Genomic DNA, 13,296 nt, shown 5'->3' on the forward strand with positions numbered 1-13,296 from the left:
ACCAGGTATTGGGAACCTCTGGAAATGCGAGAGTCCAAGATCTTCTCTACTTCATACTCTTGATGACCATCCACAGTTATGGGGGCAGGAGAGGAAGCAGACTGTCCGATCACTGCTGGTTTGAGGAGAGAAACATGAAAGACATTCAGAATCCGCATCTCCGGAGGCAGTTTAAGCCGAACGGCCACAGGGTTGATGATTTCACTTATACGATAAGGACCGATAAATTTGGGACCCAACTTATGAGTAGGAACTTTAATGTGAATGTTCTTGGTGGAGGGCCAATCCTCATCCTCGCGGGAGTACTGAGGAGGAGGACACGTTTCTTATCTGCAAAACATTTTTGAGATGCAGAACTTTTCTCTAAGTTGGATCTTGTAGCCTTCCAGATAGCGGACATGTGGTCAACTTGATCATTGGCCGCAGGTACATTTGTGAAATGGTATGGGTAACGGACCTTGGGGGGGGGAGTGTTCAGATTTGGATGAAGCACAAATAGAACAGGACGTTACAAAGTCTTTAAAGGACCAGTAACATCAAAAAATTTTTTTTTAAAATTCGTTAGTATAGAAAGAAATAAAAACAGCAAGACAAATTAAACTTTAAAATAGCAAAGCCTTTATTAAGAAATAACTTACAGAAACTCCGCTTCCTGTCCTCTACTAAAAATGCAACTCGTGGGTGGGCCAGTCCCACCTTGCGGCAGATGCACAGTGCGCTCCTGGCTGGATCCCATCTCCATCAATGCTCCTTCCTTCTGTGGATTCCAAGCTAACGGGCGCAACTACAGGATCAAACCTGAGAGCGCTGCAAAGAGGACAGAGTGCTCATCGTTTGGCACCCAGCCATCAAATACACAAGCGATGCACCTTACACCTGTGACTGCCCCAACTGTCAGGAGCGCCTGCAAATGAAATATGTTTGCGCTGTTGGCGCAGTGTGGGAGTTTCTTGTGACTGTACATGCCACAGGTACGTTGTAGATTCGCTACCTCCTCCTGCGCTCGACACCTGGAAGCTAATGGGGAGCCCACTAAGCCTTTCACAAGCTGTCAGTAGAATATGGGAGAAGAAATCGAGCGATGCATGATGGATCGTCGTTGCCCTGTCGCCTTTTCTCTAGAGGAAAGGAAGTGGAGTTTCTGTAAGTTATTTCTTAATAAAGGCTTTGCTATTTTAAAGTTTAATTTGTCTTTCTATACTAACGAATTTTTGATGTTACTGGTCCTTTAACATTTCTCCGAATAGAGGGCCACCAGACAAGGCGAGATAATAAATCAGTAGTCTCTCTTATTCTGGGATGACCCGCCTGTTTGGAGTTGTGAGACTGACAAAGAATGGAATGACGGAGCTCAGGTGGAGCATAAGCCACTCCAATTGGAGTATTGGAAGGTGCAGAGGATTGTGCTGACAGGATTTGAGAAGCCATCCAAGGGAATAATGCAGCCACAATTTTAGATGGAGGAATAATCAGATTGTTGTCTTTGAGGTGGGAATCTTTAGGCCCAAAGCTTCTGGATAAAGCCTCTGCTTTCCTATTTCTGGAACCAGGACGGTAGGCGATAATGAAATTAAAACTGGAAAACAGTGCCCAACGAGCCTGTCTAGGATTCAATCGTTTGAGGTCTTGAATATATTCTAGGTTCTTGTGATCGGTGAATATGGTGGCAGAACCTTCCAATAAATGTCTCCATTCATCAAGAGCTAATTTGACAGCAAGAAGTTCTTGATTGCCAATGTCATAATTTTGTAGTGGAGGGGAGAATTTTTTGGAGAAAAAGGATGAAGTTTCCAATCGCTAAGTTGTCTTTGGGATAGAATAGCTCCAGCACCAATATCCAATGCGTCAACTTCAATGAAGAAGGGGATCCAGATGTCTGAGAACAGCAGCGGAAGAAAAGATCTTTTCAAAGAGATGAATGCTTCCAAAGCCTGTGGAGACCACAATTTGGCTTTCCTCCCTTCCGGATAAGGGCCAGTATTGGAGCGAGTTTAGAAAAAAAGCCCATAATAAACTGTCTATAATAATTAGCAAAGCCAATGATTCTTTGTTTGGCCTTAGTGCTTGTAGGAAGAGGCCACTCCTGGATTGCAGAGATCTTACTTGGATCCATCTCAAACCCCTCTGGAATTTTAGAAGTTTCAAAGGTACATTTCTCTAATTTGGCAAACAGAGAATGTTTCCTTAAATGAGAGCAGACCTACCTAACGTGGGTACGATGTTCAAACAAGTTCTTGGAAAATATCAAAATATCATCCAGGTACACCACAACAGTTTGCCCCAATAAGTCCCTGAAAATGTCATTGACAAACTCTTGGAAGACTGCGGTTGCATTGCAGAGACCAAAGAGCAATTACTAGCTACTCGTAGTGCCCATCGGGGGTATTGAAAGCAGTCTTCCATTCGTCACCTTCACGAATGCAGATCAAGTTATAGGCACCTCCAAGATCCAACTTCGTGAAGAGACAGGCTCCCTTGAGTTGGTCGAACAGTTCAGTAATAAGGGGAAGAGGATAGCGATTTTTGGAGGTTATCTTACTGAGCCCTCAATTGATGCAGGGCCGCAAACTGCCATCTATTTTTCTCCATTCTCCGGCACCTGCAGTTGAGGAAGAGGGGCGAATAAAACCACGCTGGAGATTCTCTTGAATGTATTCCTTCATTGCCTTCGTCTCTTTGGGTGAAAGGGGATATGTACGGCCAAGGGGAGGCATGGTACCAGGCAGTAGATCAATGGGGCAGTCGGAAGACCGATGCTGTGGGAGGGTCTCCGCAGATTTTTTTACTGAACATAGCGAAGTCTCGATAGGCAGAAGGAAGTGAGCGGAGGTCCACCAAAGCCGCATTCATCTTTTGTAGATTCAATTCTGCCGACAAAAGGGGCTCCAATGTGAAATCTGGGATACTGACCAGTCAATGACCGGATTATGGAGGCAGAGCCAGGGCAGCCCCAAAACCACAGGTGTTGACAGACAGTCAATAATAAGGAAAGAAAGTCTCTCGTTATATTTTTGCTTTCAAAAAACTCTTTGAATCTTCTGCAACGGGTTTAGGCCAGGAGTGGCCACAGCTTGTGTCATCCGGTCTATTAGGCTTTGGCTTACTTAGCTGGATCAAGATATGGAAATGATTAAGCTAGCGGCAGGTTACTTATGTGATGCTTTGGTAGAGAGCATTAGAATGGCAGCTAGGTCTTCTGCCCTGGCTGTAGCTGGTAGGTGTGCACTATGATTAAACATTGGGCAGCAGACCTGGCATTAAAGAACAAGCTTTGTGCTATGCCTTTTGAGGGTCCTTTTCTTTACGGTAAAGAGTTGGAGGCTCTGGTTTCTAAACTAGGAGAGACAAAGAAGTTATTGCCGGAGGATAAAGTTTTTTTTTTTCCCCAGAGGAACTTTTTTCGTTCGTCAAATCAGTCCAAAGGACCTAGAGAGGAATAAGACCTTTTTTCATTCCATCCATGGCAGACCAGGTAGACCTCAGACAAAGGGAAATCGATCAAAAGAAACTCCTAAGATGGATCAGTACTAACACCAACTTATTAGGGGGAAGGCTTTATTATTTTTTTCACGAATGGACAAGGATCACCAGCGAACCTTGGGTTCTGATTATTATCAGGGAAGGATACAGGCTCGAGCTGGCCTCGCACGCAAGACCTCGATTTCTTTGCACAAGAGTTCCCAGAGAGTTTGTGAAGAGAACATTTCTATTTAGGGGAGTTCAGGAATTTGTGCAATCCCGTGTTTTGGTTCCTGTTCCTCGAAGAGGAGAGTTAATTCTTCATTTTTTTTGGTCCCCAAACGGTCAGGCAAATTTCGGATGATAATCAATTTAGGTTAAATACGTTCATGAAAAAAATAAATTTAAGGATGGAAGCAGTTTGAATCTTGCAAGAAGATTTCATGGCAACGATTGATCTTCAGGACACTTAGCTCCATATTCCGATTTGGGAGGGACTTCAATAGTTCCTAAGAATTGCGATGAAAGATCAGCACACGACAAGTTTGTCTATTGTCATCTCCTCGCATTTTCACCAAAGTCTTGGTGGTGGTAGTAGCTTTTCTGAGAACCCAGAACATTCCGATTGTTTCTTATCTGGACGATTGGCAGTTGAAATCATCTTCCAGTGGACTACTGGTCCGTCATCTACAGAGAACAATTTCCTGGCTAGAGTCTCTGGGTTGGAAGATCAATTACCAGAAATCAGATCTCATTCCATCTCAGAGGAAGCTTTTCTTAGGGGTCCTGCTGAACTCGGAACAGAGTTGCTATTACTTTCCTCAACTAAAGAAAGGTCAGTCTGTGCAGTTCCTTCTCGAGTCTCTCTCAGCAAAGGGTCGTCTCAATCAGGCCATGTCAGCCTTGGGAGCAATGATGACATTCACATTCATTGGCCTTACCAATGCGACGGCGCATGCAGGAAAAAGGAGTGTCACCAGAAGGGTCAGACTGGGCGGAGCTCATGTGTAGTTATGAGAAAGCCTATTGGCAAATGGAGTGCTCTGTGTGTCCCAGACACAAACACCATCATTTTTGCTTTATACCTGCCCTCATTCTGCTGCTCCTTGCCCATAGAGCTTACAATCTAAGTGTGTGAATAACATACAGGCACAATTGGGAGGGCAAAAGTGCATAAAGGTTTGGGCATTGGTGGCTGGTTCCTGGCGCATTTTGGCTACTTTTGTCACCCTTTTCAGTCACCATAAGGAATATTCTCTGCTGCCTCCAGCCAATAGGGAATTCACTAGCTGCTACTGAACTATAACTCCCATCAGTCTCTAACTCAGCACTGGATGGGTGCTGGGAGTTGTAGAATACAGTAAGCTCTTAGGCCAAAGGCTGTTGTCTCCCAGCACACACACACACGTGTGGAATGTTTTAGTGTGCAGGGCCCGTGTATTGCCCATTAAGTGCCCCTGGGTGGTGCAATAAAGACACCGCTCATTTATAAAGAAACTTTATTGTACAACACATACAGATATCAGCACGAGCGTCACAGCATGTCAAGGTGGGAGGAGTCACTGGAAGGAGAAGCTGGAACTGGGGAGGCCTCCGCACCATCGGCCAATGAACTGCAGCACATCCTGGCACTCTGGGCTGTGACTGGTCTGGGGGTGGGACAAGAGACACAATGATTGGTGAACTGATTGTTATTGTCCTGCAGCTTATCCTTATGGGTGGTGCTATTCTATTGTTGTCTATGGAGGTGAGAAGTGCAGGTGACACACAACTTGGAGGCTCCTCTAGTCCAACCAGGTCACATTTGTCTTTGTCACAATCACCTGCCCCCCTAAAGGCAAGAGCTTGCACTCATACACTCCATACAAACACATGAGCCGCCCCCCACACTGGATCCATTAGAAATTGATACGGACACTGGGGAGACCCTCCAGCTCTACTCACCCCCGGGGAATATTAGGAGTATTGAGAGGAAGGAGACACAAGTCAGTAGGTGACGGGAGAAATACCTGGGGGCAGAATAGCAGCACCCGCCCCTGGGGAAGGAACCCACCTTTACAGCCATAAGGAACTTGTTCCAGTCCTCCTTGTTGGCGGCTTTCCCTGGCTGCTTGAATTCCATCTTGTTCCTGAGCACCGGGAATCCTGCAGGGAGTTACAGTCATGTCACATACTGGTTCTGTCACTATAACTGGCACCCACCACCCAATATATTCCTGGGGCTCAGCACTTACTGTATATACAGAACCCCAAAATCACACTCACCAGTTATCAGACACGGCAGCGAGTGGATCCCACTGCTTCTGCCAATAAGGGAACCTTCGTAGGAGCCTCTCTCATCCTGGGGCAGAACCTGATCCACTCGCTGATCCATAGCCACGGCCAGAACCCACTCCCGCACCTCCTCTCGCTTCTCTGCCTGTAACACAGCAGCCACTTACTGACACACAACTGTCATATCATTGTAACACACACACTGTATCAGTATTTACATGTGACTGTGAGACTGCAGGAATCACATTAGGAGAGACACACACACAATTACACACCCCCGGGAGGTGCAAACGAGACATGGGGGGAGACAGTGGAAATGAGCCACGGGGGGGGAACCACTCACAGGCACGTGCTGTCTCGCGGGTAAAGGAACCTCAAAGGGAATGTCCGTGTCCTGAAAATCCGAATGGTCCAGAGCATCCAAACTGCCCTCCTCGATGGCCTGTAGAGAGTCCCATTGAGTTACAATTAAACACTTGCTGCTAATACACAATCCCACACACTGCTCTGTACCAGGGGTGTCTCGCCCACCATTAGCCCCATACAGAGACGGGTCATTCCACTCCGGTACTTACATCTACGAGGTCCAGAAACCTATTGAGGAAAATGAAGGCCGAGTTCTTCCATCCCGTCACCTACAGGAAACGAGAGTCAGTCCCAGACTGGGGGTTAATGTGGCAGTTACAAATGACGGACAGGTGTAAGGGGAGGGGCACAACTCAAGTGGTACAACACTGATACCTTGGCAGCCATTCCAGCTTCATAGAAGGCCTTGTCTGCCGGGACAACGTCCGTGTGGCGCAGGAGAGAAACTGACAGTTTGGCAGCAACAACTTCCTACAGGGCAAATACTGAGAGTCAGAGCAGGGAATTCTGGGGCATCAGCCAGGAGTTTGGAAAAGGGAGACTGGATGGGAATGTAAGATAATTGCCTCTTAACATGGAATATTGAGGCCAGAGAGAGAGAGAGAGAGGAGGCAGGTGAGGGAGGAACTGGAGTAGAGAGGAGGAGGCAGGTAAGGGAGGGGCAGGTGAGGGAGGAGTCAGAGATGGGAGGCAGGAATCAGGCAAGTAGTGTAGGGGAGTTCCATATAAAAGTGAGAGCAACTCCCTGCATGACTCACCAGCTGTGGGACTCCCTGTGAGGCTGAGCGAGTGGAGTAATAATGGGCAATGAGTAACATTTGCTCAAAGTCTTGATGGGCCTGAGAATTCACCTCACTGGACTTCATCAGGTTCTCACACTGTCGGGGGAGGGACAGAGTCATTACAGGCACATGACTGACTAGAACCAATCATCACAGAGTTCCAGGTGAAAGAGAGGCGCCATGTTATTATATGTGATGGTACAGGGCAACATGGCAGTTACTGGGGTCACTTGAGTTACGTGAGAGGTACCCGCTGCGCCCCCAAGGCTGCTCTCTCTCATGGTGGTCTCATACCCCAATTTTCCTCTCTCACTCCTACACCCCCCCCTGTATTTCCCTCACCCCTTTACATGAGGTGTCGCCAGTACAAGTGCCCCCATTTCTCTCCAGCAAGTGTAGTTAGAGCCCCCCGTAAGGATGGTCATTCCCTTGTCTTCTCACCCACTGCCCATGAATGTGTCACCCACATCCTCTTTCTGAACTCACCCCGTCACCCTCTCCTCCTTCATGTGACCCACAGCCCACAGTTCTGCCCTGGAATCTCTTTACTGACCCAATCGCTCCAGTCCAATCTCCCACTCCCGTCTCTCTCAGGTTCCTCTCATCCAAACATGTAACCAGGTTATTCACTTCCTCTCTGGGATCTGGTACTTCCTCTCTTCATATAAACAGGCCAGTGCCGCTCTACCCTCAGGCTGGACCTGTCCTGTCTCCCTAACTGCCACCCTGTGCCCCCTCTGCCCCCGGCATCTAATCCCATCTTCTCTCATATAGTTTCGGGAGCAGACTAACCAACGTGACCCAACAGCACCAGAGCTCATCATCTTCCCACCCACCTGCCCATCTCCTCCTTTAACCATGACCAGAGATGGGATGACCATGAACCCTGTGACTTGGGCACACCACTGGGGGGGAGCCAAACTCCCCCAGATATCCATCACCTGCATTACCATCATACCCCTGGCGCTAGGATCAGACGATTAGCCCCAGCACAGAGGGTAAATTGGGCACAGGCTGGAGTGGTTGCCAGTTCAGTGCCCAGCTCCATGGCTTTGTGTCACCGGCTGCTCCCCATGATAATGTCCTTATATAGGAACATGCATTTGGCACAGGAACACTGGCATTGCAAGTAGAGCCCTGGCACAATAAATAAGTGGCAAACGAGTGGGTTTATTCAGATTTACCAGCTGGTACAACATATCACGTAGTTCTGCCCACGCGTGGTACCCCTCGGCCTGATTCAGTCCATCCGCATTCACCATTTCCACAAAGATCCGCTTGTAGATGTTGAAGTTCTACAATAATGAAGACATTTCACTGAATCTCTCCGGGGCAATAAGGCGGCATAATAATAGCAGCCTGGGGTTCAATACCCAGATATGGTGCCCGGGTGGTACTTACCTGTGGGTTGGCGGGAGCTCCGTGCTGAATGTAGAGGCTCAAGGCTTTAGCCCAGTTGCCCTCGGTGATGAGATGAGAGGCAAATAGAGCCGCGTATTTATGGAGAACTTTGTAATTCTGCAAGAGGGAAAGGCAAGAGAGTTCTCATTGGTCAGATACCAACACCTGCCCCAGGCAGTGCCCCGCCCATCACTCCCACACTGGGGTCACTGCACACACATAGGAGAATAGCCGAGGCCTCATACAGCCCCCCATGTCCCACCTCTGGCTCCTACCTGCTTGGCTGCCGTCTCAATGCACTTCTCCCATTGGCCACGTTCTGCGTACATTTCCAGCGCCGCCATCACATCAACACCCACAAGCTGCGAGTTACAGGGAGGGGTTATACAGGGTGAGAGTTGTAGGGAGGGGTTATAGAGGGTGAGAGTTGTAGGGAGGGGTTATACAGGGAGGGGTTATAGAGGGTGAGAGTTGTAGGGAGGGGTTATACAGGGAGGAGTTATAGAGGGAGGGGTTATACAGGGGGATAGTTGTAGGGAGGGGTTATAGAGGGAGGGGTTACAGAGGGTGAGATTTGTAGGGGGAGGGGTTATAAAGAAGAGTTTCTCACCGACTCCACTTTTCCCTGGTTCTTGAGATATTCTTTGTATTGACCATCCACATACTCCTCGTACCTGTGGGACAGAGACATTATGGCCCCCGTGTAATAGAGAAGGACACCGGGGGGGGGGGGAGTAGACAAGTAGTTACCTGGGCTCCAGCTCTTTGGCCAATCTCTTCGCTTTATTCCACTCCTCCCCCTGTATAAAGGCATCGATCGCCTCCTTGATCAGGTCCATATTCAGGTACAATTCTGCCGCCTTAATTCACAGGGGAGAGTTAGGGGCCCGAAGGTGCCAAGCTGTGCCCCCCCCAACACAACCTACAGACATTACTCCCCCCCCCTTGTGCAGCTGCAATTGGCTCCAAAGCAGAAGCAGTTTTGGGGGATCAGATACCCACCCCTAAGCAGGAGAAAGAGGAGCTGTAAGAGCCAATACCGGGGGAGCTGCAGGTTTAACCCTGTGTGTGCTGTACAATCAGTGCCAGGTGGGTACAGGAGGAAAGTCCAGCTCATCTTTTTACATTGGATGAACATGTGGGTGAGGAATGGGGGAAGCCCTGCACCCTGTATAACATAATAATGTTCTTCTTATTCTTATTATGCTGCTAATAAACACTGAGCCCAGAACAGATGGACATTATGGAATCTCAGCATCACTTGGGGGTCACAATGATTTCTCCTTACCGAACTGTTCTTTCCTACAGACACCAACTGCGGCCCCACCGTACGGACCACTTCCAGGCGCTTCACTGGTGGGAGGAACTTGATAGCGAGCTCACCTGCCTGCACAAACAGCACACTATATATATATATGTATGGACTACTTCCCCTTTAATTACCTATAATGTTTCCATGTGGGCAGGTAAGATCACTGCTTATTGTTGTTGTGGTAATGATCAATGGGGATGGAGCTGCCATACTGCAATGCTTTATGGCCAGGGCATCTCTCAGGCAGACCAATGACATCACAGCCCTTTGCTTTTTTATTGTTTTAAACACATATAACACAAGACAAGCCGTGTCATTAATGTAATACGATTTCCGTGACTAAGTACATTGCATTGATGTTTTCACAAGTATTCGTTCATACCTGAGAGATTGAACAAGTAATCAGGGAAAGTTCTGGCATTAATTATATATAATACGCTTAGGTTTTCATGTCAAACATTTTACAGATTGTCGTTTACTTAAGGGAACCGCAGCCCCTAGATCTGCCTCCCACCATGGCCTCCATATTTTGTCCAATTCCTTTTGTGAGTCTCTAACAAGATGAGCTTGAGGAGAGGCAGCTTTCATTTACCAGTGTAATCCAGGTTTGGGGCCCATCCACATCAGTGCAATTCTTTTCCTAGCGTAATATAGGAGGGTTCTGGATCTGGTTCTGGATCTTTATCTGGTTCTTGATCTTTATGTGGTTCTGGCATGATCAGTAGTTATGAGGTACTCTAGGGTTGCTAGTATGCTCACCTGTAGTGTTAGTAACTTTGGCAATTCTAGTTTGTGGTCTAGGAGGTTTAAAACCTCAGTCCAGAATGTGGCCACTGAAGGGCAATACCAATTACAGGCCATTTTAAAGGAGAAGTTAACATTTATCATGCTTAGTACACTGCTAATTATTTCATGCAGTGATCTCTCTGCCTGTGGTACCTTCATCCAGCAGCTTTCCATCAGCACCAGGTTGTCTGTATCGCGCACCTTCAGGTAGCAATCGACCGCCCGTGTGTATTCACCCGCCTGCTCCCATTCCCGTGCCTGCTCTAGCATGGCCTCTGTCCCTCTGGGGAGTTCAGAGAGAAACGGGTCAGTGTATGATGGAAAGGTAACTCCCCTTGTACGGGCACCATTTGGCAGACATTCTAGGATTAGCAGTATGGCAGCACCCTCACCTGGCTCCTTTCTTTGTCACGTCCCTCTCGTACTCAAGCTGCAGCTGCTCCAGCCTTGCCGGGACATACTCCTTGCAGATCCGAATGGCATCACTCCACATGCCAGCCTCCTATGATAGGAAACAGCATTTATATGAGAGATCTGGTGGGCACAATCTATTCGCTGTGTGTGTGTGTGTGTGTGGTACCTTATAGTAGCGCACGGCCAGTTCTGCTCTCTGCGCCCGCAGTAGGAAAGCCTCTGCCTTCTGGTAGTCCTTCTGCTCAAAGGCAAATCGTGCCTGTCCTTCCAGTACATCCCCGACGCTGTCTGTATCATAGAGTTCGGCCACACGTTGGGCAGAGTCCCAGTCCTGGTTATGGACGTACCTGAATCAGAGGCAAAGCAGGTGAACATTCACTAAATAGAATTCTAATTTATTACCCTGTAACACAAAGAGCAGCTGTAAGGAACACTGGAATGCTCTGCTTGGTACATACCTACACCCACAGTTTGCCAGCTCTTACCCCATGTGCACATGTTTAAATTCCTTCATTTACTTTTTACAAAATTCCCTAGGTTTTCCCTCTATTCACATTTACTAACAGCAGTGACTGCCCCTTTGCCACTCTCTGTAATCCATGGCCCCAACCCTGGAACCCTTCCAACCCCCCCCCCTAAAGTCTGGTAAATCTATAAACCATGATCTACTCTTGGCATCGCTACGCAGAACCAGAACTCCTACATTTGTGCAAAGAGGATCATTAACATGAGCAATTAAAGGGAAACTCACATGAGCACGGCTTCCTTGGGTTTCTCAGCTTTAACAAACTCTGTCTCAGCCTCAGCGAACTTCCCCTGAAAAACAGCAATGCAAGGGTCAATCTCAGTGTAAGGAGAGTATGTGTAGAAGGGTAGGACTAGTGATGAGCAGGGAAAGCTCAGTGTAAGGAGAGTATGTGTAGAAGGGTAGCACTAGTGATGAGCAGGGAAAGCTCAGTGTAAGTAGAGTATGTGTAGTAGGGTAGCACTAGTGATGAGCAGGGAAAGCTCAGTGTAAGTAGAGTATGTGTAGTAGGGTAGGACTAGTGATGAGCAGGGAAAGCTCAGTGTAAGGAGAGTATGTGTAGAAGGGTAGGACTAGTGATGAGCAGGGAAAGCTCAGTGTAAGGAGAGTATGTGTAGTAGGGTAGCACTAGTGATGAGCAGGGAAAGCTCAGTGTAAGTAGAGTATGTGTAGTAGGGTAGGACTAGTGATGAGCAGGGAAAGCTCAGTGTAAGTAGAGTATGTGTAGTAGGGTAGGACTAGTGATGAGCAGGGAAAGCTCAGTGTAAGGAGAGTATGTGTAGTAGGGTAGGACTAGTGATGAGCAGGGAAAGCTCAGTGTAAGGAGAGTATGTGTAGAAGGGTAGCACTAGTGATGAGCAGGGAAAGCTCAGTGTAAGTAGAGTATGTGTAGTAGGGTAGCACTAGTGATGAGCAGGGAAAGCTCAGTGTAAGGAGAGTATGTGTAGAAGGGTAGCACTAGTGATGAGCAGGGAAAGCTCAGTGTAAGTAGAGTATGTGTAGTAGGGTAGCACTAGTGATGAGCAGGGAAAGCTCAGTGTCAGTGTAAGGAGAGTATGTGAAAGGGTGGATATGAACTCTCACCTCATCCTCCAGTAAAATGGCATACTTTAGGTGAATCTCTGGGAGCTTGTTTTTCATTGCCAGACGGGCAAGTTCAAAGGCAAAATCAAAAGTACTGAAAGAGACAAGAGAACATCTCAGCACATTTCTGTCACATACAACATGCTGTGAATTGTCTGGCACAGTCTTTTGGCCTAATTAGGAATTCCATGTCTGTACAGACCAAAGTGCAGCCCAAATCCAGCCATCAGGGGCAGCAAACAATTCTATGGGGGCTATTTGTTACTATATATTTCATATTTAATACTGCTCAGTATAGCACCGGGGGCTGAAGGCTATACCAGTACACAGCCCTCTCTGGAGTTACTACTTAAACAATTCAATTGAATTCCAAGGGGTTGGAGAGCAATATGATTCTCATGAGCCATTGGTTGGGGATCACTGCTCTAACCTGTGAGTAAGGAGGGTGAGAGACGGAGCATGTGATCCTTATAGTAACACTGCAGATACTCACCCGTTCTCTGCTGCATAGTCAATGGCCATCTCTATCAGGCTGAACTTGGAAAGTAACTTCACAGCCGCCTCACCCCCCAAACTCTTGGCCCACAAGTAGGCCACCTTCTTATGGGCATTGGCAGCTCCATGGGATTTAGCCACCTGTGAGGAGAAGCCAGGAGTTGAGGAATAAGAAGTCGGAGTGCAGAGACAAGAGCAAAGGAAAGAGCAGAGCAGTAATGTGAAGCAGGGAATGATACTGATAAAAGGAATGAGGGAGGGATTTAATGAGTAAAGGAGGAGAGACCCAGACAGCAAAGTCATAGGAAGAAGAATAGAAAAAGAGAAAGAAATTAGGAAGGAAGGGAGGATGGACAGAAGGGACACAACGGAGTTCACCAACTGATGTGGAACGAGAG

General features: G+C 47.6%; 1 protein-coding gene across 1 annotated transcript in view; it reads right to left on the reverse strand.

The window, feature by feature from the left end:
• Positions 1-4,944: 4,944 nt before the first annotated feature.
• Positions 4,945-13,296, reverse strand: part of ift172.L (intraflagellar transport 172 L homeolog) — a 30,550-nt gene continuing 22,198 nt past the window's right edge. The window contains exons 30-48 of the mRNA XM_018262175.2: positions 12,897-13,039; positions 12,404-12,497; positions 11,546-11,610; positions 10,961-11,141; positions 10,773-10,882; positions 10,534-10,663; positions 9,571-9,669; positions 9,033-9,142; positions 8,893-8,956; positions 8,558-8,644; positions 8,283-8,399; positions 8,066-8,176; positions 6,858-6,977; positions 6,475-6,570; positions 6,309-6,368; positions 6,077-6,175; positions 5,725-5,878; positions 5,513-5,604; positions 4,945-5,108 (exon numbers count right to left, since the gene is read on the reverse strand). Coding sequence (XP_018117664.1) covers positions 5,019-5,108; positions 5,513-5,604; positions 5,725-5,878; positions 6,077-6,175; positions 6,309-6,368; positions 6,475-6,570; positions 6,858-6,977; positions 8,066-8,176; positions 8,283-8,399; positions 8,558-8,644; positions 8,893-8,956; positions 9,033-9,142; positions 9,571-9,669; positions 10,534-10,663; positions 10,773-10,882; positions 10,961-11,141; positions 11,546-11,610; positions 12,404-12,497; positions 12,897-13,039 — 2,022 coding nt within the window. The 3' untranslated portion in view covers positions 4,945-5,018. The remainder of the gene's footprint in view (positions 5,109-5,512; positions 5,605-5,724; positions 5,879-6,076; positions 6,176-6,308; positions 6,369-6,474; positions 6,571-6,857; positions 6,978-8,065; positions 8,177-8,282; positions 8,400-8,557; positions 8,645-8,892; positions 8,957-9,032; positions 9,143-9,570; positions 9,670-10,533; positions 10,664-10,772; positions 10,883-10,960; positions 11,142-11,545; positions 11,611-12,403; positions 12,498-12,896; positions 13,040-13,296) is intronic.

This window comes from Xenopus laevis, chromosome 5L, assembly GCF_017654675.1.
Source record: "Xenopus laevis strain J_2021 chromosome 5L, Xenopus_laevis_v10.1, whole genome shotgun sequence".
NCBI classification, from domain to species: Eukaryota; Metazoa; Chordata; class Amphibia; order Anura; family Pipidae; genus Xenopus; species Xenopus laevis.